The sequence below is a fragment of the Epargyreus clarus genome, unplaced genomic scaffold, assembly GCF_041222505.1.
Source record: "Epargyreus clarus isolate Ecla_fem2 unplaced genomic scaffold, WU_Ecla_fem_2.2 ptg000010l, whole genome shotgun sequence".
Lineage (NCBI taxonomy): Eukaryota > Metazoa > Arthropoda > Insecta > Lepidoptera > Hesperiidae > Epargyreus > Epargyreus clarus.
In genome coordinates, this window is record NW_027332218.1 from 10,634,820 (window position 1) to 10,660,432 (window position 25,613).

General features: G+C 33.1%; 1 protein-coding gene across 3 annotated transcripts in view; it reads right to left on the bottom strand.

Annotated features, from left to right (window-relative positions):
* The window catches only part of Btl (fibroblast growth factor receptor), an 88,048-nt gene that overhangs the window by 5,743 nt on the left and 56,692 nt on the right, over positions 1-25,613 (bottom strand). For 2 of the 3 annotated variants that reach the window (XM_073077445.1, XM_073077444.1), the window contains 10 exons: positions 8,551-8,707; positions 6,201-6,328; positions 5,159-5,476; positions 4,653-4,841; positions 4,014-4,331; positions 3,462-3,653; positions 2,055-2,272; positions 1,234-1,369; positions 631-887; positions 54-294 (listed from right to left, as the gene is read on the bottom strand). In XM_073077445.1, the coding sequence (XP_072933546.1) occupies positions 54-294; positions 631-887; positions 1,234-1,369; positions 2,055-2,272; positions 3,462-3,653; positions 4,014-4,331; positions 4,653-4,841; positions 5,159-5,476; positions 6,201-6,328; positions 8,551-8,707 (2,154 nt within the window). Of the gene's footprint in view, positions 1-53; positions 295-630; positions 888-1,233; positions 1,370-2,054; positions 2,273-2,920; positions 3,127-3,461; positions 3,654-4,013; positions 4,332-4,652; positions 4,842-5,158; positions 5,477-6,200; positions 6,329-8,550; positions 8,708-25,613 lie in introns of all 3 variants that reach the window. The other variant, XM_073077447.1, reaches the window with a different exon arrangement.

The following is a 25,613-nucleotide window of genomic DNA, read 5'->3' on the forward strand; positions in this document are numbered from 1 at the left end:
AGGTTTTAACTCATTATGTCACAATAATATATTATCTCTATTAATAATCTTACCCTTCAACATTTTTACAGCAACAACAGACTGCACCCCTGGTTTCAGTATCCCGGTGCATTCCGCTTTAACGACCTTCCCGAACTCGCCCTCTCCCAGAATCTTGCCCAAACACAGCGACTCCCGCGGGACCTCCCAATCAATGTCGACCGGTAACTCGTACTCCGACATCATCATGGAATCACAAGTGTTGCTCTGGACTTGCTGGAGTTTTTGCTTCTCTATCTTCACCACTGGCATTAACTGTATGTATGACAATACATATTTAGTTATGTTTTTCGAATTATGTATGAGTAAGTTAAAAATTACGTGTAAAAAGTAGTATTATGGCTTCTTTATAGGTTCTTGATCTTTACTTAAAAGTGCCATCTTAATCGGTTTAACAATCTAAGGTGGAGCATAATATGTTGTTGTACAGCCGTATCTTATATATTTATTCTACAGTAAATATTTGAATTTTAATTCAAATTTGCAATTTAATCGAATTTGTAAATCATTTATATAGGTGACCATTATATCAACTGCTGTACCAGATGCGTTTACGGTTTCGACATTCCAGAACTGTCTTTCAAAACTTACCAATGCTTCTCCCGTAGTATTCGGAGATCCGTTCATTTGAGGTTTCTCCACCGTCACTTTCTTAGTCCAGTGCGTCACGATCACCGCCCTCGCGGTCTCTATCGCCAGCTCCTTCTTTATCTTCTCTCGTTTTAACTTCTTGAATATCATCACCACTATTATAGCGGCCACGAAGAACATAGCGCCTAGAACTGCTGTTAGGATGTTTATCAGCAACGTGTGTTTTCCGTGATCGAGTGGTGCTGATTCTGGAAATGCTGTAAATTTAACGTACTTGTGTAAGTTGTTAATTTTAATATAAATAGAGATATAAATATGGAGTCACCAATGGGCTTGCAATGTATAATATGATGGTAAGTGGTTACTACCGCCTGTAGACATGTGTAATAAACCGCGAATAGGCTCGACTTTTTGATCCCTGAAGATCAATTTGAGCTGACTCGTATATTGCATTACTGCCGGCATTGAACCATAAAGGCTTCTATCACCTATTTTTGAAATATTTATAATAGTTTACCATCTTGATTACCGCAATTAATACATAATTAAATTTAACTTTCAGTCTTTGTCCGATATAGGATAAATTATCAAGGAAGTACTTACATTCAACTACTGAAAGATATCCCTTAGCAGTCGTGTTGCCCAGCGTGTTGAGTGCCACACACACGTACCAACCTTCGTCTTCTTTTGTGACGTTGTATAACGTGAGTTGTTCAGGTTTGTCATTTGGATTCTCACTCTGTAAAATATTTTATTTTGTTACAATAATTAAATAACGATATACCATAGGTTCACCTCGTGGAACATTCGTGCGTGCAAATGTATCAATAGATATATAAATTAGATACATTTGAATGTCTACTTATATAGATTTTGTATATTTAAGAAGATTCGTGCAAAAGTCGAAACTTTTATTATAAATTATGGATTTGATTGAAATGGCTTTCCATTATATATCTGACCAAAATAAAAATAAAGATTATTATACTTACAAAACAAAAATTAAAGAAAATAAAGAAATAGTAAAACATGCTACAATAAAATAACTCAATTATGATATAATTAGTAAGTTCTTAATCAAATTTAGTATGTATACTGATATGTTACATATATCTTACACAGATTGAAGTGATAGAACCTCTTATATTTAACAACTATCATTTTAAAGAAACATGCAAACAAGGACGAAATTAGGATTTTGAAGAAAACGTATTAAGATCCTAATTCCTACATAATATGCATTTAAGGGGACATCGTGGACATCATGGAGACTCTTGGAGATCAGGAAGATTCTAATTTAGAGAGAATATAGATCATATCGATAATATAAATGATTACATATACATAAATTAATTACAAAACAATGTTCATGCATAGCTTTCACAAACGGAACCCACACACATGCGTTAGTCATACACCCTCACCGGTATAATTTTCTGTTCATCTCTATACACGATGGACTCTTTATCGGAGACCCCATTGTCGGTCTCATTATAAATGTATTCGTCTTTGGTGAAATACATCCAGAAGACGTAAGGATGCATGTCAGAGAGGAATTCGCAGCTAAACTTAGCCGTTTCACCAATCAACCTGGTCTGGTTGACGGCCCTTTGTGTCAGAACTGGCTTCGCGTATAGACGCTCTATGAACAAATTGTTTTGACTGTTAATCCTAGTTGTTAAACGTGTTGATAAAAGTGGGCAAGATTTTGATGATTAACAAATTTAAAAGTACAATAAAAATCACAATAATTGTTGCTAACATGTAACTAATTACGTGTTAGCTTCATTAATTCTGAAATCTAATTAGTTACAAGTAAAATTATCGTTGAAGATAATTCCATCTTCATTTCTCTGAGTAGCAACAAAATTAAATATATCTTTAAAATATTTGTTAACAAAAACCACATGGACCACCACCATACACAAACTATTTCGAGATATTACACCTTCACCAAATTAACATAATCACCAAATGTTATATTGACCAATTAATTAATGAAATACATAATCACACTAAACCGTTGTGAACTCTGAAACCGCAAAATATGAAAAAAAAAATAGATGGAAAATATGCAATTACATCTTGAAAATAAGTGATCATTTAATAATGATTGTGTTAAATGATCAAGAATGTTCTGTTACAAAGAAACTATTTAAGGGCTAAAGTTTTGTACGATTAAATTTCTTGGTTCATTTTCAAGATGTAAGTGAAACATTAACATGAATCCCATAGCCGTCTTATTTTAAACCTCGACCGTAGTGACCACCACCTGAATCAAATTCTAGACCTCTATTCGTGTTCCTGCTGGTATCGGTGCGTCACTTGGCCCCACGTCAACATCTCTCAGCGAGTAATTCATCGATGGTCTGATCCAGTACAGCAAGGGTTCTAGGTCCGATACCGGCGGACACGACAGCTGTACCGTGTCGTTTATCAGAACCGTTATGTTTCCAGGGTATCCTTCTTTAATGTAGGGTTTCGACGGGTATCGTTCTAAAGTAATCGATTATGGGATTTAACCATTTGTGTACTAGTAATTACTTAATTTAAAATTATTTTTGAACTTTTCATAGATAATGCACACTTCAATTAATTTAATGTTAACATAGATTGTAGGGCTTGAGAAAAATCATGAAATATTTTTTAGTAAACCCCTTTCAGTATGTTTGTGTATTGTTGTAAAGATGCTCACATCAATTTAAAAACTGAATTGTTTCTTCAATTCACCGATGAGTTCTTTTTAACTTATTGCAACTCATTCTTAAGTTTTATAGATTTCGACTTTGTGGTACTTATAGTAGAACATTGGTGTACAAAATAAAACTCACCTTGAACATGAAGCATGTATGTGTGATCGATACATCCCAGTTCATTACAAATGAGACATGTATAGTTTCCATTATCAGCTTTCGTCAATTCCTCGAGGGATATCGACCATCTTCCATAAGATGGTTGGAAATAAGACCTCGATATAGGCGTACCATTGTTTTTAAACCATGTTATATTCGGCGTAGGATTTCCTGCAATAGATAATAAACATTTAGATCTAAGTATAATAAAATGAACAATTTTTCAGACACTTGTCCGAAACAGATTATTTTAAGTAATTTGCTTTTAATATTTATTATGAAAATAAACATAACATTGATTATCACTATATACAACTATGAAATATTTCCAAATATTTGATATTTGTATATAATTACGTTAAAAATAAAGATCACTAACGTCTACAGTATTATCGGCCCCTATTTATCATTATACTAACATATGGTAGAAGTAAAATTTGAAATATCGTTATCACTGTAGGTAAATGTAATTTATTTCATGACGATTAAAATAAATTTTAATACGAGTCAATTTTAAAAAATAATCCTTACCGTCAACAGCGCACCTAAACCTGATGGAACCGCCAGCCGGCTTCATTTCCATATTAAACATTTTCAAGGGATGTTTAAATTTCGGTGGGAATTTCGTCGTAGTGTTGTCGACGTGACCGTAATTTTGATGCTCTTTCTCGTTCTTGTCGTCAGGATCTTCATCTTTTATATCGTATTCCTTATATGTGTTGTTTCGCGCGAATAGCTTTACGTCAGTGAAGTTTTCTTCGATTCTGTTGTTGTCCACTAGCGGAGAAACTTGCCGCTGCGGCAAAGGCTCTTGGACTGATTTCGATACATCTACATCCATTTGATATTCTAAAAAGTATGATAGTAAAGTGTAATAACAAAATTCACAAAGCAAATCATTTTGGGATCGTTGACTTTTAGTTGTATTATTAAGTTCCGGAGTTTAAAAAAATAATCATGCGACATACAGACAGTTCATATTACAATAGACATACGTTATAACAATAATAATATTTTAGAAATTACGTAACAAACAAAAATTATTTTGTTTAAGTATGCTAAAAAAAGGTAATAAATACGGCATTGAACCAAAGATGATTTTAATTGATTAAAAAAATAATAAAAAACACATATTCGTAGTGCTATAAGGTATGGTATATATATACTTACTTTGAACCTCAAGAGAGTACGTGTGGTTGATGCAGCCAAGCTCGTTACAGAGAACGCAAGTATAGTTCCCATTATCATCTTTCGATAGTTCCTCCATAACAATCCACCATTTCCCATACGTCGGTTGGTAAAGCCTTGTTATGGGCGTCCCATTATTTTTGTACCACGTTATGTTGGGCGTTGGATTCCCTGCGAAAGTTTACGGGATAATAAAACGCTTTTAGTTATTTCTGTTCCTCACTGACGGTTAGTGGAGGCTATTTTTGGTGACACGTCGAGGTGAAAAAAATGTTTGTTTACCCGCATTTAAAACGGGTTACGGTCATTGGTTTTTGGACGAGATGCATTTTCGTAGTTTGTTCTTATTACAAATAATAAATGCAAAAGATTGTTAAGCATAATATTAGCTTTTATGTGTTAACCTATTAATTCGTTCCATTTTTAAGATACGTATATTAATTATATAAAATACATTTTATTCATAAAGTCAATAAAGGAGTTCTCACCTTCACCTGCACACCTAAACCTAACGAAACTCCCTGCCGGCCTTATGTCTTTATTAAACATTTTCGTCGGATGTTTGAATTTCGGTGGATATCTCGCAGTAGTATTATCTACATGTCCGTAGTTCCGATGTTCTTTCTCGTTCTTATCATCAGGGTCTTCGTATTTGCTGTCATATTCTTTAAATTTATTGTTCCTCGCAGATCTTCTCATAGCACTAGTAATCTTTGCTTCTGCTCTACTATTTTCTAATGATTCTTCTTGATGCTGGGACAGTGACTCTGGCAATGTTCTTTGTATGTCTACATCGGCTTGATATTCTGTAAAAATATGCGGTTTTGTTATATTTTTCCCAAGAAAATGTAAAAGTATTTTAATGTTACAGTGAAAATCCGCGTGCAGTTTTATACAATCTAGTGACAAAATAAACTAATCATATTTTTAATAATGATAGCAACTCTTTTCCTTGTACCAAAATAAATGACCAAGATAACTTTAAGCAAGAAAGTGGCATCAGATATTATTTTTAAAGCGTATTAAATTAAAGCTCAGTAATAAATTCAATACTTAAAAACATCTATATTGCCAAAATTGATTGCCGGTCTTTAACCACTTAAATAAAGTCTTATACATTCGATTTTGTACGTACATAAATACATACATGCATACTGTTTTGTTAATATTAAACGTGAATGTATTTGCATTGAAATCCAAGGATTTAGCCCGTTGTTTTCACATCTGGATGGTGAATAAAGACGTCAATTAAGTGTTATATGAAAATAACTGGGAACTCTTCCAGACAAAACGAAGTAATTTTATTATGAGATATTTAAAATGAAATCAGACAGTAGTGATACGGTTAACATTGTGAGGAAATCTATGTTATTCAAAATTTTCTATTTGCAAATCAAATGGAACTTTTAAGAGAAGAGTTGTGTCGAGCAGTTCGTAGTAAAGAGATAATAATGTTGACTTTTATGCATAAATCTAAAATTTAAACATTGAATTTTCGGAACAATTTAATTTTTTGTCATAATACGATACCTTCTAAGCTATCCACTTCAAAGTCTGGTTTATGTTTGATGGTGATGGTCAGTTCCCTTTTCTTCTCTTCTCCGTTATGACATGTATAGACTCCTGCATCCTTTGCTTGAAATCCTTTTATCCTTAACCTGTAAAAAAGTTACAATTACTTAACTTTTTGAAATACATACAAACATGAACAGAGTTCTTTGTGATAGAACAGTTTAGTAAGGCTCATATTTTTTACTTCTTTTACTTTTTACCTAAAGCAAACTTACTAAAGGATACCAACTACCTTAAGAAAGTAAAGATACCAACATATCTGTAAACAATTTTATTGTAGTATCTCTTTTACCCTCTCTTGTTTTTCCATGAGATGTATTCATTGGAAAAATCTCCACTTAACACACGATTAAATAAAAAAATTACAAGATTAAAAAGAATTTCGTCGTAAGAACAAAACATTAAATTGATGTATACCTACCATTAATTTGGGGAGCGTGAATTATTATCATCATTTAAATACCTGCCACTTAGTATAAAATGCAATGGGAGTGATCCAAAGGTATAAAGAAGATAGAATAATAATTTTAGTTGTAAAGTAGCCTCAGTCGTGTAACAACAGTTTTATGTCTTCCATCAGACAAATGAAAATTAACGATCAAATATATTATTATCTATTACGCACGATCTGTTTCTACTGATGCAAATTTCTTGGGCATATTCCAAACCATCTTCTACATTAGTAAATAAATAGACTATGAAGTGTTTGTCTGTATTTTTTTATGAAATCGAAATGAACGTCCAATTGATCTGATAGTATGTAGAAAGGTGCGATCTGGTGATGCTCATGGATATCAATAGATTATGCCTTTCTACGGTCGGCCACAGATGCAATGCTACTCTTAAGGACGAAGTTGAAATATCTTGTCTCTCTTACACTTCAGACGAGAACACTTAACGCTGCTCTTAAGTATTCGTACCGAAAAGGATTCTATTTGTTAGAGTCTTTATGACTTTAACATAGCATTCCAAATCTTTCTTACTTATTCAAAATTAAAAGATTTGCCTTTTAATTTTTCTACTTACAGTCGTATTTTGAAAGTAGTACATCCTATATTAAAAAAACTGATTTATGATTACAATTAAGTTCATAATTTTTATAAACTTTTATAAAGATAATATCCAGAATTCCTCCTAAAAATCGATAACCTCAACCCACGCTTTTGTAAGTCCGCACATTTAACAATAAGAAAAACGGGGTTTTCATTCCGTTCAGAAATTTCGCGATCGATTTAGACCAAACTCGGTCCCATAATCCATGATTGATGAAGAATGTTTTGATCGACAGTTTGTTTTGAGATGCCTCGAATAGCACCGAATACTATATGGCCGTTGCATATGAATTAGTGCTGGTTTTCAACGTCTCTGAATAGAAATACGTAAATATTGATGCAAGCTCTTGTTGAAATTGAGTTTGTGTTGAATTTCCAAGTATTTTGAATGCTATTGCAACTTACATCTATACCCTAGAGATATGATTTGAAAATAATTCGATCATAAATATGGATTCATAATATAACTAAGGAGCGAAGTCCGAAAGTTTGAAAGTCCGAAAGATGTTTAAAACTTAAAAAAATACTACCATGAGTTGTTAATGGTTCATAATTTTCCTCCCTATATCCAGACTATTGCATATTGCTATTGATATGATATAACTACCTAACCAAGATGATAAGGAATTTTGTGGCTTTGCTAACAACCACAAATTTGATATATATTATGTTTTTTATCTTTTTTCCTGAATTTAGTACTTCTCTGTTCGTTTGTTACTAAATCGAAGATCGTAAAGCTATAAGTTTATGTGCATGGCGATTCAATAATTCGCAATTGTACGCGTGATGGAGAGGATACATAAATTTTTCTGTCCGTGGAAATAGTCCGTTGTGATCATTTCGTTGCATTTTATATAACTATCAACTATACTATGATTAAATCATTACATCTTCGAGATATAATCAAGAACTATTATAATGGGTTGAATTTAAATAAAGTACATATGGATAATTGCAAAGTTACTTGCTAGATATACCTCTCCTAGTAAGGAAGATTTGTTGTACCTAGTTATTGAACTTGGTTAAGTTGGGCAATAGCAAGGACAGATTTTCTATATGGTATCAATATCTATCATCCATTTATTAGTGCTTAAAACTTCACTGCTGGATATAGACTATGGCTTGTTGGTGATCTCAGTATATCCATAATGTCTTAGAGAATGCTGTTACCTATCTTCTGAATTGGGGTTACTCCTGTCATGATGTAACCAATCCATTACTTCTTTATGCCAAAAAATACGATTAAAACAACTTACCATTGTCTCTGCTGCGAAATTCGGTTCTTGGTCATGGTGTCCAAGGGTTTGCCGTCCAGGAACCATCGTATGCTCTGACCCTGGCTTCTGGGCTTCAGGCCACATGTCAGCCTCAACCGCTCATTGGTTCCCGCTTCTATCACTGAGAAGGTGTCATCTGTAACAATAGACAAATTGTTTAATTTAAAGTGTAGTTTTAAAAATAAAATTAGTCCTGATCTACTCACAAACGGCTAAACAAACTGTCGTCGAAACTATTATAGAATATATTTTTGGGCTACTTGTGTAAGGAGCTTTCTGGGTTGAAAGGTACACGATACATTCGCTGCAGATTTCCCTAAGGAATAATTTCCCATACATTAAATAATAAAGGATTTATAATGCAAATACGCATGTAATAAATATTTGTAATAGTTGGAGATATCAGGTAGCGTTATAAATTCCTGGTGGTCCAGGTTCAAATAATATTAATCCGCACCTTGTGAATGGTCGATTGTTACCAAAACCCTCATTCTCATTTATAGAAGAGACAGTGTAGATGAGTTAATAACGGTTAGATGAGGTACTTGGTATTCGAATCCTGAACCTCCAGAAATTTCACTACGCCGTTAAACTAAGTTTTCAAACCGTTACCTGCACCCTATCCTCGTTTTACAGTGTAACATCCCGAAATAGTGTTTGCAACGGTACACCTGAACGTAATAAATTCGCTCTAAATATATTATTTCAACACAACCATTACAAAATATTGCCGTGGAGTCTGGAGTGTTCTGGTTAATGACCATTACTATATTTTCAGTACCATTGCATGGTTTAAACATATTTGTGGCGATGGTACGATGGCGGAGAAAGGTACGACCTCTGCAGGTATTGTGGAGAAGCTTATGACGTCACACTTGATTACTGAGTACTGAGTTGATTTTTTTACAATATACCGTATATTTAACAAAATACACAACAAAAGACTAAGATTGTGGACACAAACACACACACAAAAACAAAAAAAAACTTATTTTTTCATATTTTTTGCGTAAATTAAATAAAAGGAACACGTCCAATTTAGTGTTCATATAATACAAACTGTAAAGAAAATGTTATCTATAGTAACAATTATTCTATCTACATACTTAACCACAATTAATACGATTCGGGACTATATTAAGGATCCTGTAGCTATTTGAGTACTATGAACAAAGAACAGATGAGATACTAACCGAAATCCTGCCTTTTTAACCGACTTCAAAAAGAAGGTGGTTATCTTTATTGAATATAATCTTTATTGAAACAAAAGTCATACTTAAATTACGTAAATACACAACACTAAAATAGCACTAAACAGCGCAAAATAAAGTCATAACTCCGAAAAAAGTATAAAAAGCGATCGAGCATAAAAATCAATTGCCTAAAACGTGCTCCACATGGACTTTTGAGCACTAAAAATACTGGAAATATGTTCCACAAATATTATGTTTACCCTCGTAATTTTGTATCGGTTATTTTTGCCATAAGTTAAGTGACATCCCGCTTGCACTTATGCGAATTATTTAAGAGAAAAAGAGATACCACAACGCCGTTATTTGCTATAAGTTTTTATTGGATTCGTACTGAAATTTGAATATCTGGTCGTTATTATTAATTTCGTAGGATGTCATAACTCCTTATGTTACATATTGATTATAAGCAGTTTGTTTCATAAAATCGCTTTTTCTTATCCACAACCTACTCAGATATAAATAAATAACTAGGAAACATACTCATCTGATGTTAATAACTACAACTGGCCATGGTCATCTTTAATCAAACCCGGATAGAATTGTGACCCTATCTGAAATCGACAACGAATGTATTACTACTTTACTACCCATTAGGACTAAATTGCAACACCTCGTGTAAAGTGTTTCTTCCTTGCTACAGACTAATTCAAATGCCTGTCATAATTATTTCAAACCACACAAAGAAATAATCTTAAAGGAGTATTAATGAGTGTAATAACTATTCTTATTTCGGGAGGTTAAAAACTCGAGTAAATAGTTATCTAGAGTAGGCAGAGGTTAACTAACATCACATGTGAATGTGACTAGTAATGAACAGAATGCACAAAGTTGCCATTCTTAGGGCTGGTGCTCGGGTGAAACATTAACGGCCTTTCAGATTTGTGGCCTGTGAATTATGACTTCGAATAGTGATGTGCCTTAATAAATAAATGAGTTATCGACATCTACTTTTTCAATTAAGGTAAAAGTTAATTCAATGCTGTAGACTTCCCTTTTTTTAAATACTAGGTGTATTTTGTTGATAAGCTTGATTTTATATTACAGATTTATTAACAATAAAAAAAAAACAAATCATTTGCTGTTTTTTACATATTTGGTAGACAAAGAAATGTGTAGATTATGAAAAAATAAACATTTTTACTAAAAGTTTTAAAAATCATATCAATAAATTGGGAATATCAAATATTTTAACACTACCAGGAACAGGTACTACGACAATTTTAATTTTATACTTTGTTACGCATTTTTTGTGACTTAATAAAAAAGTTATAAATATTTAAATCTTCCAACTGAACACAACAGTGGCTCCATCAAATTGAACTTACTTATCGATATTAGCCTACACAGCACTATCCCTTTTGCAAACTTCTCAAAGGTCGATTTAGTGGTTGCATCTGTCGAGCAGATGTAAACCTGTGAGCCCACGCCCGTGGGCCAAAAAACTTTCTCACTCAACTTTTTGTCAAAAACAATAGCAAGCCTCGTGTGAACGTAGACGTGACATTTTTAAAAATTTTCGATAATTTTATTCGATCGATAAGTTTTGACTTATTTTGACGCCGGAAGGCAGAGAGGATGTGATGTCCAAAGGTGGCGAATATGTAATGTCAAGCCTGAGAAAATTAAATGTCATGCAGGTTGTGTGCCTCGATCTTTGATAAGTAAAATTACAAAGATACTTCACCGCCTTGAAATTGCATAAAGCCACAAAAGGCGGATTTGTCAATTAAGTTTTGAATTCTTGACAAATACAAAACATTTTTAAAGAAAATGTACGTATAAATAACTAATACTACGTAATTTACGTAATCAATACATAAGTATTTCAACCATTTTAGGGACAGTTTTGCACGGAGACGTGGCAAAACTTTATTTGCGCAACAATTACAATTCTCAAAACTGGTTACACTTTCTTGTTAGGAGTAATCTATCTATGTACTTTACTCATCTAGGGGCTCATCATAATGTATTAAAGGGCACAAACTGCGGCATTTGAGTGATAAATGATATTTTCAAGTAAATGTATCTAAAATGCATTTTTTAGAGCTTTGTTGATGCAATAAATCTAACGTATATAGCAGGATTTCGGCATTCATTAAATAGATTTCTAACTATGCAGTCCATTGATATACTTGCTGTTAAGACATTACCGTTTAAAGACAAATAGGCTAATATTAGTTATCAAGGATCATTTATTTGCACTGTCTTTGAAAATATTAAATAAATGAAATGCCGAAAATATTTAAAAACCTATACATGACCCTCAATATTTATAATTATATGCCGCCCAATTCAAAGAAAGCGACCCGACGCGAGGTCGCACTGAATTTATTAGTGTGTATTGTTCTGAATTAGTATAATACCTCCATTATTGGGAAGATAATATACCCCACACCACGCTAATAACTAACAAATTGAGACATTTACATACCAAATTGATCCTTATCCTAAAGACTTATGATACATTTTCACTTCGTATGTGACGGAGGCTGTGTGGTTTGGTGTACGCTTCAAATCTGATAATTAAGCCCATACCATTGTCTTAGGAGTTATTTAAATAAACAATTGAAGTACTTATTGTCAAGTCAGGAATAACAGTATTCAAGAAAATCTTCGAATTAATGTTACTTATAGAAATTATCCTCCCTTTCATTCTTAACCGCGTATCATTAAGTTCATCAGTTATCAGCTTTTTATAATTTTATAATTTCTGATTACTAAGTTTCCTATCCAAATTGTAAAAATTTGAAATAATTCTTCCTACAACACTATCATTCTGGACTCACTTATCTAACCTACTATAATGAGGATGTTCATCCTCAAAAAATAAAACAAAATTGGAAATAAAGTGTTTTCACACTGTGTGATATATCGGAATATTTAAACCTTCATTCCTTTTTTACACCATGTAGCTGACTGAAGCATTAAAACAGTTGAATTCGATTCCGCGGCTGAACGCAATCTAACTACTAATCTCCTCGTCGCCATCCACTAATCGTCAAAATGTGATGCAGCATTGATGCAATCGCCGAAACGCGAATCGCCAATACTACAAATAGCAGGTCCGCTGTATACGTTAAACCATAATAAACCAGTTCGTACCGCTTAAAAGCAGATAGGCGTGGCACTGATTCCACTACAGTCGAACTGTTAAGAATTTCACTGCCTTTAATAATGTAATTAAATCGCTTCGGACAGATTAAAGATACCAGTTAATAATTAATGCTTATTTTTGCGTCGCTCGGTCATATAAAAATGAGGCGATTGCATCCGATAAAAACTCGAATCATTACTCGTTAACGTTATGAATCGATATTTCATTTTAAAAGTCAAAACAATTAAGACGTGTTATTTAATAATCTCAATGATAACTTTTAGAATTTTAAAAGGGTTCCCCTTTTAAAATTCTAAAAGTTAAATCTACTTTCGACCAAAGTACTTATATGATGACAAACTATGATTTCAAGATGGTATATTTCTTTATTCGATTGAAATAGTTGGGTTTAATAAACAGTGAACCTTTTTTTGTGTGTGGGAATTTGAAACGCAACTTCAGTTGAATTATTAGCATCTGTCACCAAACAAATTGACAATAGAATCGTATCGATATAATACTACGCTAGATTAATACGCTTATAATTCGAGAACAAGCGGCGCTTACCGCGGAATGGGCTATTCGTTTGCTATTTTATGTGGTAAATAAAGTCAAATTATAAAAGAATAACAATTTGTCCGACTGACGCGACCGTCTCATTACCGCAGACAAATTACAGAGAAATATCTTTGTTATTTCAGTTAAGCTATAGGAACATTGTTATCATTTCTAGACCAGTGTATGTGGATAATTTACGTATTTATTTTGTAAAGGATACATGGTAGGAATACGATTTAATTAATCTTCCTGAAAATGTAATAACATTTGATTTATTCTTAACATCTTGCGGGTCAATAAACGCGGGTCAGTAAACAAATGATGAAGGTACAAAAAATCTCAATCATTTAACACTTTTTTATTATAATAAAAGCATTTTGAATGTACATAATATATAAAGACAACATTACATTTTATCTGGCAAAATAACTAAATCTACGTAATTTACTTAAAAGCTGAGCGCAGATGCATTATCATTGTGACTTTAATTTTAAAATACAGCTGCAGATGTTATTTTGACATGAAAATTTAGCCAAAATTATAGTTTAAATGGAAATTCTGATGAAATCTAGCGTTAAATTGCAGATTTTATTACTTATATTTAACACTGGTGCTATTATTTCATTCTCATGAAAGTATATTATAAAGTCACATAGATTTTCTTGAATTTGAAACAACTTAATATAAATTACTAAGTAGTTTATCTATGTTTACATTATTACGCTGAAACTTCTTTATATAGAGTTTTGATATTATTTTAACACGTTGGCCAAGATGTAAAATTATAGCAGCTGTTCAGAAGCCTAGAAATATCCCAAAAAATGTCCTGTATCTCACTAAATACCTAATTAAAAGATCAATGAACTTCAGACAATCATCCGCCATCCTAGACTTTCGTGAAATTGAAACATTTTATCAAGAATATAGAAAAAAGGTGTATGAAAATCAAATCTTTTGTGTTTCAATGTTGTATGGGTTTTTGATAGCTTGGATGTGATCCAATATTCTGTTTGTGGGCGTTTAGAGTTGCTGAGAACATTCTGCCAATCATATTTCGAAAGCGACGCGATCTCTAATATAGTTTTATTTAATTTCTATTTGCGCGGTTCCGCTTCACTCAAATTCTGAAATTTTATAGCATGTTATACTAAAATTATATTTCATTTCTTTGGATAATGATTTCTTGATGGTAGAGTCGGCATTACCCCTCGACATACTAGGAGAACATACATTACTTTTGGTAATAAACATTTTGTTTGCTGGAGAAATACAGTAAGCCAGCAAAAAAAGTTTCAATTACTTTTCGGTTATACGCAATACTTTAAAATTATTTCAAAACCATTACTTTATACAGTCTGTATCGATTTTCACAAGTACCAATATTTAATTTTATTTCTTCTTTTTTCATTTACATTTTACGCTATATATTTAAAAGGGTTTCTATTGGTCTATCTGTGCATATATAAATTGTATTTTAAAGTAACACTTCTATTTAGTTTCACACTGTATGTAAAATGTGTAATAAAATTATAACACATTACCTCAACATCATTTTACTCAAGGTCTTAGTTTGATTGACGTAAGACTAACAAGTTTCATATGAAAAAAATCCCGTAAAATCCGCATCGGCACCCAAACAACAATACAACAATCTACACCCAGTAAATTTACTACACGAACGCACTACACACACCCATTTCTCATACAAACTACGTCGTTTGTCTCTTCTCGTGATATTTATTCACACGACATCACATCTAACTCATAAGTTTCTTTAATATCATATAGCTTCGAATATAAGACGATCTTATTTTTAGTGTCGTTGACTGTTTTATTAGGACGGCGAATATGATTTGTGTTTGTAAGAGTTCTCGTCTTTTTGTTAGCAAAGGTCTTGTAGTATTCATCTCGTAGTATTTACGTTTCGCGTTTTATTATCTTTATCTTTGCTCGAATTTTCGTTCACACGAACTACTATAACGTGAAGAAAATGAGATTTTCTGTGCGTCTAAAACTCACACAAATACGAGTAGAGAGACGCTCGACTACAAGATAGTTAAAGAAATTTAAAGTCAGATGTTTTAAACTGATACTGTTTTGCTCATCCACGCCTGAATGTTCTCTGCGATAGTTTATTCAATTACATTTACCAACAAACTTTATTAAATTACACTAAGTTTACTGGTATAAGCAAAATATCTGCAGAGAAAACTACAAATGTTGAAAATGCATACATTCTCAATGGCTTTTTGTACTTTATCAATAAAAATTTACTCTCTTTAAGTCATTTGCTTCAGATAAACTCATATCAGTGCATTTTCTATTTATACAACTGCACAATTTGCACACATTTTTACACATAAAAAGTTTTAGAAAAAAAAATTCTAACTCAATGATAAGTTCAGGCAGATAACGAATATTAAAGTTCAAGGACATCGCTAAATGGGATGGACCTCACAGAAGTAATTTGTTACCCAAAGCTAAAGGAAATTTTGATTATCGTTTAAGTACTCCATTGACATAGGTTAATACAAAAGGTCACTATTCACCAATTTGACGACTTCCGGTTTCCTACGGACGGACTTGTAACTTCTCAGAACATTAACAGATGACCGATAATATACTATAGGAAGGTCCTTGAAGAATAACTAACTATTATTAGTAATTTTAGTATAATATTTTATTTATAAGAACATAATAGTATAATGAATATAAATATGACAAAGAACATGACATGACAGATATACTTAGTTCATTCATTTAAAACATGTGAATTTTACCTAATTTAAATATTATATTCAGATTAAACATAATTCAAATTAGTATTTATACAAAAACATATTATGAGATTGCACAGTAAATAAAATTTAATGAACACTTAAACGGCAAAATTACATCCAAAAATGCTAACACTGAAGTCATTAAAACATTACACGATCTAAAAGAAGCAATTAAAAAACTGCACGCAAGACACAACGCGTGAAGTATCGATGTCGGTTCTAAAAATGATACTGCATCATTTGACAAACGAGTTTGCGGTTTTAAAAACGCTTTACTTCTCGACTACCAGCCTTATTATCCTAAAAATAAAGAAGTAGCAAATATTTTTTGAACAGCAGATGAGCTTGTCACTGTTTTGAAGGTGTCGCGTGACAACGTCACATCGGTTTTGGCGTATGACTTTTGAAAATAGCACCGTTTCCTGTGTAACTGATGGTGTAATTTTCTGTCATAACTAATTTTATTAGACGAGCTGAGATGTCCAAGAGACGAAAATTGATAAGAGTCGTAAATCAGTGGAACAAGATATATTTATGATTTGCGTAGAACGGTCCTGAGAGCGACAAGAAAAGTGACTTCTGAGAAACTTTTTTTGGATAGAGGTGTTGTATATTTATTAATATTAATGAGGTGTGTTACTATTAGTTCTATTAGTAGTTGCTACCTGAAAATAATATATTTCTTTCTATATCATATGTAGTATATTTTTATAATTTATTTTAAGAAAGTCTGCGATTTATTATATGTTCACAGTGCAAAGGATACAGTGCTTACATTGTTCGTATTTAACTTTTACGACGTTTTTATGATTTCTGGCATTCAGTGCAATTGAATTGCGTTAGTTACATTATGAACAGAACCACCAATAAAGATCTCAGTTTATCAAAAAAAATCCGAGAAGCATGCAATCGTAAAACATCCATCAAGACACAACCAAGGTCTGATTAGCCAACAGACGGAAAACGTTGAGTTATGAACATTCGTAATTGTGGGAAGTAGACTTCAAAAGCGAATTTTCGGTAGGAAGCTATTACACGACCTACACAGAAATGTTGAAGATGAAAAGAAATCTTTATTTTTAATCGCCACAATCGTAGACGCGACCGGAATATAAAATAGAATTATTAAAAAGGCGACAACGACGCATCCGCTTCCTCTCGTAGTCGGATTTCGGTGGCAACGCTCCGGGTTCCGTGTCCCAAATAACCGCTGTTTTGAACAGGGTTTATATGCTTTCGACCTTAATAGGATTTCACATTTAAGGCTTCAAATGAAGTACTTTATATTTTAAACCTGTTTTTAACTATCCTTTTAGACTGATTATATGAAGCAAATTGAATAACAGATTGTAGAAAGTAGTATGTGACATACGATCAAGTAGTATATTTGATATTAAAGATACTATGTCTTGAAAAATATAGTAGAACACATTGAGGTATTACGATTTAGTCATCAGGGACAGCCACATGTTTTAAGATCGGGCTTAGGTTGGCCACCTGTCTTATTTGGCAGACGACACTGATGACTTAATATTTATTAGGTTACGGTGTTTATGCGTATATTGCTCCAATTGCAAAAGAAAAATGTAACCGCTCTTGCATATTTAAAAAGGTATCCTTGACTCAATGTTAAACTTATGTTCCATTCGGTATTTGGTTATCACATCCCTTATATTGTATACCCGGTTGGTAACAAATACTGCAGAAAATGGGAACTATACAGTTATAAATTGATAACTGTAAGTGCATTTCTAGTTAGCACTACAGCTAATCACTGATACACCTTAAACGTAAAATTACGTCAATGCTTTTAGTTTTGAGTTCCTTGTTTTTTAGAAAGTTCGTGAGTAATACTATTGTTACGGTAAAGCTCACTCAATAATGAGTTCTTATCAATTTATATAGGTTCTTTAAAGGCACAATAAGTTTGCCACTTTCGTATTTCTATCTTGTATATTTAATACCAAATGTCTCGTTCCTTGTTCTTACGAGTGTTTAATTTGATTCTTATAACATATTCGTCTTCAAAGTCATTTAAGGTATCACAAGTTCAGTTTAACACATCATTATTTCTATACCAGTCCTCTCACCTTTGTTCAGTAACCTTTTACCTCTCTCCGTCTTGATCTTCAGAAATGTACAGAATATTAAATCTTGCAAAGTATCATGCATTAACACGCAAATATTTACGGTCACGGAAAAGTCGGATCATATTTCACATGAAACGCGATATCGCTATGTAATTGGCAACCGAGTGACATTTGCACGCAAACACCTCTACTGTAAGTTGTAGTTATGATTCGAGTATGATCAAAAGATGCACCTTTTAATCTACCTTGAGATGCTCTGATATCTGTATGACGTATGGGAAAGTACTTTTTTTTGGTTAACACTGAATTTTCCATTATTAAGACAGTATCCATATTATAAAATTAATTTCAATTATCCCAAATAAATAGCCCTCAGCAATTACATTTTTTATGATATGTAATTTATGGAACACAATCACAAATTAAATGCTGTTCTTTTAATGAAAGTATTACTTTTAATTTTTTCTATTCACTAGTATAGTTGCACAACAAAATACGTGTCGTCTTGTTAAAATATTTTTTTGTCTACTGCGTGTGTACGAAGGGTCGACAGCCATCTTGCGTTTATTTTTAGAGGTGCGCGTGCGCCAGTTTCTTTTAGTTGCGTTCAATTAGTTTGATTTGTGGGAAATCGATTTCACGGAACTCACGCTCTTCGGTCGCACGTGGACCTTATTACTCATCTTTATGATCTGGGGAAGTCAATTATTCATTTATTTTTCAGGCAATTGAGAAGAGATCATGAAAGAGCGAAGAAGAGGCAGCGGATTGATGTTGGTGAAGGATACCTAAATTAATTTCACATTTTGATTATATAGGAGATATACATATATATAAGGTGCTATATTACCGTTATGTTTTATACATAGCTGAGTAAGATATGTTTAATACCAATGATATACAAAATCTACGCCTTGTCATTAAATCCCCTTCTTTTGATATTAGATATAATACAATAGAAAGGGATAAAATATTTCATAACCACTAATATTGAGCGTTCCTGAACATAGACAGAAAGACTAAATGAAAACCAAATTAAAAATTTAAATTCAGATACGCGCGAACAATTAAATACGTCACCGGTGACAATTTATCCAAAATGTAAACAACTTAGTACCTCTTGATTTACACCTCATATATTACTTGCAAAAAGCTAGGATTTATTCTAACGGCGCGCTCTGAGGCATAAATTCATTCGAGCGTCGCATAATTGGCGTCGTCTCATTAGATCAGCCCGAGGCAGATTCGTGTCGCTTCCTCAGTTGTAGGTGTCGCTTTAATTTCACTTTCTGTCGCGTCCAGTGTTTTATTGTTCGGGCCAAGCAGATCTCCTTGACGGATGCCCACTTTAGATAAATGGGTACGATGTGGCTCGTGCGACGTAAGTGGTATAATTGCACGTTTTTTGCTGAGCATATTTCGGTTTTATTGCTTTAAAACGAGACTTAATCAAAATGATAAAACCTATACGTATATGTCTGTAGTTTTCCAGTTCTTATATTTGTTCGTTCCCTACCAACATTACGATATTAAATCGTAAAAAATCTTAAAAAAGATAGTATGTTCTTTGCAAACGATAATTCATCATAAAAAACAGGATAACTTGCTTGAAGACGCATAGTAATTTTTGCCGCAAAAATGTCTTCTTAGAGATCGAAAGGACGAGGAAGGTCGTCGGTAATAAAATATTTATGATTTCTGTAACATTCGATTAGATATCTATAGATATTGTGCTACTGTTTTATAGGTCATTTAAGATTTAATCCAATCTACCACTCACGTAGACTTCGGTTATCTGCTTAATAACATAAAACCAGCACTTCCTAGCAACAACTGACGTGCATAACCATTGGCTAATAATATCATCGCAAAGCAATTTTAGTACGTTTCATTCAGTTTCAGTTTCCTTCCGGGTCATCTAATTTAGCTGTCGGCACCGAATAACGGACGGGTAGGAAACCATTAGTCACGGGGTAACTTCCCGGGGCATTACGTCTCAGTTCGATGCTAGATTTAAACCCCGAAGTTAGGAAAGATTTTGGCAGGTTAATTAAAAACTGTTTCAACAAATTGTTTTTAACGTAATTGTAAGCAAATAATTTTAAAGACATGATACTTGTTACACTCGTACTACTTATATTAAGACCACCCGTATCGTAAGTGTCGTGGACACATACGAAGAAATACAAAAACAACCAGATTCAGAATGGAAATTTAAATTCTGGAAACCTTTGTGTCTCATTTCGGCATGATAACTAAGCCGTCAGGCGGGTTATTATTAAAAAAATGAAGTAATTGCCCAAATTAAAAAAAAACATCATATAAAAATTAATACAACTACATTTATCTTATCACAAATGTGTCCTGTTTATTACCAGTAGGCACTTTATAATTAACATGTCTTGTTTTAATATCCTTTACGATCCTATTAACATTGAATCAGTGACAGATTAACAAAAAAGGCGGACAGGCAGATAATTATTTTACACTACTGCAACTCCTTTATTTAATCCAGACAAGGAAAACTCGCAATGTTATCCTTATTGTTGAGCATGTTAGAGTTGGTTTTGATAAATTAGATTTCGTACATAATCCAGAATCTAATATTCCAAGCCATTAAACACAATCACGAGGCATGCAGATTAACGATACAATTTTAAATCAGTGCCGACGTAAGATCTTGTCGAGATAAGCTTACAACGTTGATTAATTTCGCTTTCCGAGCCATTGTTAACTGCTTTCTCTTGTCTCGTGTCGTTTACGGTAAATATTGTGATTGGACCTCACAGATTGATCTTTAAAGTAAGTAATGCAAAAATACTAATTTAAATAACCCTGACCATCGTAACATCGTAAATAACTTTAACCATCGTGGTAAATTGAATATAAGTACCTGGTAATATTTTTTGTACGAGCTTATAAAGTAAGTAGAATTATTTAATACCACCAGTGAGCCGAAGAAGATATCTTGCCACAAAAATATATCATTATGTCATGAGACCACTTGTTGAGTGCAAAAGTATACAATATAATATAGAAGATATAAGATATTTAAACAATGCATTAATCGAATATAATTTCAATCCATTTATAAACGATGAATAAGAGGAAAATCTTTATTACACCAACAACAAACTGCACTGATCCGTCATCTTTCGCGCGAATCGTGCGCCCGCGCACCGTGTTCGGACCACTTGCGTCATGACAGCCAAACAATACGAGATCGTTTGTTTATGTACGATTGTTTGGCACTGTAGGCGTAGGTCAGGCGCCAGCTTTAACACGGAAAGGAACTAATTGTTCGGAGATGAGCGTTGAAGACAAAAGCAATGAATACAATAGAAATTGTAGGGATCGCAAATGAAATATGAAAGGCAGGAAGTTATTGTTTATAACTGTACTTTAGTACAGCTATGAAATTTCAATACCTACTTTAAAAATACAATTTCTATCTCCTTGCACTTCCCTCAACGTTATTGTTTCAATTATTTCTTCTTTCGTGATATTACACGATTTTCGTAATTACAGCTATTGTAGAATATCTAGGTCCTTCATAATGCATGCAGTGCTATCGCATAGTCACAATACGACTTTTTATATATCTAAACGATCTAAGGTTATTGTTGTACCTTAGCAACGATACCACATGTTTAGAGAGGCGAAAACGCTTTCATTATCTAGACGCACGGCTGTATGTCCAGCCAAATTCAGACATAATTTTCCCCGCCTTTTAACGCCATTCATCCATCGCTGCATCTTCATTTTATTTAGTAACAATACTAACTCACAAGAGTTATGTATAGCTCTGTGAGTTAAGATAACTATTTATATTATTTTTTTGAGATTCAACTTTGATTAATTCCTTTGAAAATGTAACTTTGTATCTCCCATACGTTTTTTCATTTGCACCATACGATTTCCTTACCGTTCCTCATGTTTATTCAAATAGCCCTACAACAGTCCTCCAGACAATATTTATGCAATTGTCAAAAAGCGGTTATCTCACCACGTCAATCATACAGGCGTTACCAAATTCGTTGGCATTGCGTATAACTGTACTAGTGTGGCCGATTAAATGTAATGTATGCCTTTGTATTCAATGCGGACCTCAGTGACACCTCCATACACGGTGGCCTCCAATGCATAACAATATGCAGTTATATTATTAATATTGTATCGGATTGGATGACTATGCTGTGTACTTATTGGATCGTAGATATGTTTGTATTTCTAGTTTTTGTTTTGTCAATGTGATTTATACTTCTACATCAATTGTAGAATTGAAATTATCTGTATTTAGGTACCAGATATTTTTAATATACATACTTACTGACATGTGCCACCAATGCTATAGAAGCAAAATCCAATAAATGTTCGCACCCTTGTGCATTAATCAGATGTTTCAACTTCATCTTATAAGGCTACAATGCGATTGTGACTGATATAGGCCTCATTTAGGACCAATAAAGATTAAGCTTGTGATTGATTCTTGATTGAAGTGTCCAATAGTTACTTAACATAAGGTGGGTCAACATGACCTTTATACATTATCTAATCTAAAAGGGAACACCTTTAAAGAGAAGTTTTGTCATTGTAATTCTACTAATACTTCTCATTTGAAACTTTGTATTACATACCTGCATATTTATTAAATGATATTTTATAATAATTAATCCCTATTGCCTAGTGGAATTCAACGGATGTTAGCGAACAGTTGTTTACAATTCACCATATTAATAATCGAAATATGTCTATTTTCTGTGTAAATTCCGTAGAGTGTGCCGCACGTGTTGCCGAGAACCCGTGAAACTAATGCAAAGATTAGGTATTTCCGTTTGTCCGTACACTCCCGCGCATCTCAAATGCTTAGCCTGTGACTCACATTGATCTTAGCGAAGTAGACACGCGGTTGGTTAAGTAGAGCGTATTAGAACTTGATGTTAATCCAGATTGAAGGGTTCTGTCTGGTCGAGGAATGAGGAATATTGCGTTTGAAGGAGACGGCAAGATTGATTCAGATTTCCGTGATCTTAGATTAGAGAAATGCTGGACAAACTTTATGAAAACAGAAGCGACTTCAATTCCGCTGTATGATGGATTGTTAGAAATAAACGAAGGCGTTGGACGGGAAGTGAACAACGTTGCTACAGCTTGGGATATTTTGTCTATTCATATATTTCCGTAAAGACATTAAGTACCTACTATTAAACGTAACGAAAAAAAGCAAGAACAAGCCAACAGAAAATGTAAAGAAGAACATTTAAAAAAAAAAGATAAATAGAATGTAAGAAAGACGAAAATCTATAAAGAAGATATCATAGTGAATAATTGATTTACAGTATAATTTATTATTCATCTAAACTGAGCATCTTTTTAAGAACAATATCTTTGTCCTCTCAAAGTATACACAGTTTAATTTATCGAAAACAAGCAAAATCGTGAACCGTCGCGTCACAGATGAGTTCATCTGAGCGTCTCATTACTTTGGTTATTAATGAAGCACGCTTAACCGCAACAAAACTATTGTAGTAGAAAGTTTCCATAAAACATTTCCACTGTAACTGAGTATGACCATACTGACCATTTTTATTTTACTTACAAATGGGACACCTTTGTTGTATAGGCAATTGTAGATAAAAATCGAAAATATATCGAACTTTTAGTTCAGTAGAAGTCGACGGAAATGACATCTCTTCTTTGGGAAGTCGGTTAAAAAGAGAAATGTCACACTACAAATTTTCGGTGTAAAATGTGCTTAATTTTCAATTTTTGGTAACTTATTTTGGAAAATGACATTTTACTAAAACGGGATATTTTCGCGTTCCCGATTTGTTCTTTGGGACATCGGGACACAATACCCGAATCGAGACAGTCCCATTCAAAAAGGGACGTCTGGTCACGTTATGAGTCACCAGTCCTTCAAAACGAGACGCCGGCCAGACTCCACAGGAACAACACGACTGTTGCTTACTCACGTCGCATGACCAACACTTGTCATATTGATAGCCATAAATAGAATAAGTCTGTGAAAGTTTTATGGGTTTGCTCGGGAGGGTGGGATGTCATTTTTGGATATTCGCTCTTGATGTTGAAGTCATATAATTGGTATCAAAATAATAAGAGTCGAGTATTCAGATTTAGCACAAAAATCATATACCCGAATATTTCTGGTATTCTGTGGTTCAAAAGTTAAAAAACGCATAATAATCAAATAAAACTTATTTTGTGTATTTATTATAATTTTCAAGCAAACTCATCGTAATACCATCGCGTTTTCCCGCATAAAGAGAACTCTCTAGATAATTTGAAATTGCAAAAGTCCCAGACGTCGATAAATACTTTCCACAATCTGTCTAATTTAGTTATGTTATATCGTAATTGAATTAATATGTAATTAAACAACAATACATCCCTGTTATTTAACTGCTCCTTAAAATTTCCTATCTTTACTTAACCTCGATATTACAACTACTCCAATATTTACACAGATTAAAAATTCTGTTAGATCAATAATACGTAATCCCGGAAACGTATGCACGAAGAATTTAGTTTCCTAATTAGTAAACAGTTATTGAGAAAGGATTTTCGGTTAAATGGGAATGTAAATGAATATAGATTTCTGTTCTGGATCTTTGTATTTATACACTCGTACCTACGTGGTGTAGGCTTACAGGATATGGCAGAAACTATCATTAAAGAACAATAAATTAAAAGTATGAGGTACATTTTTCAATGACCCGGGTTTGAACTTGGATGCCTCCGATGTAGTGGAACGGTAAACTACCACTGAAACATGCGGATCTCAAGAATATGAATGACTTTTAAACGACTAAAGATTAGATACATTCTCATGTGAGATATTTAAACCATTGTGATTTGAATCTAAAAACGTGATGTAGGTACATAATATACAGCAGTTTACTAAATATTCACATACAGATTCAAGATGACACTTAAACACTTTGCACTCCCACAACACTTGTCTTGAACAAGTAGAATGGAATTCTCATCTACAACGACACTATTGTGTTCACTTCGACTTCACTTTGTTTCAAGTGGAGAAAAAGTTCTTAAGCCCAAAGCAAACAGCGCTGATTTACTTTATTATACGTGAATGCAATACATACATTTATAATCATTCAAATCTTGTTTATATAGTACTTCGACCATAGAAAAAGGAGGAAAATAACAATTTAGGATTAACATCAAGTGCGTTGCATTTTCGTTTATATAATTTAATTGAAAGTATCAACATTATAATAACATG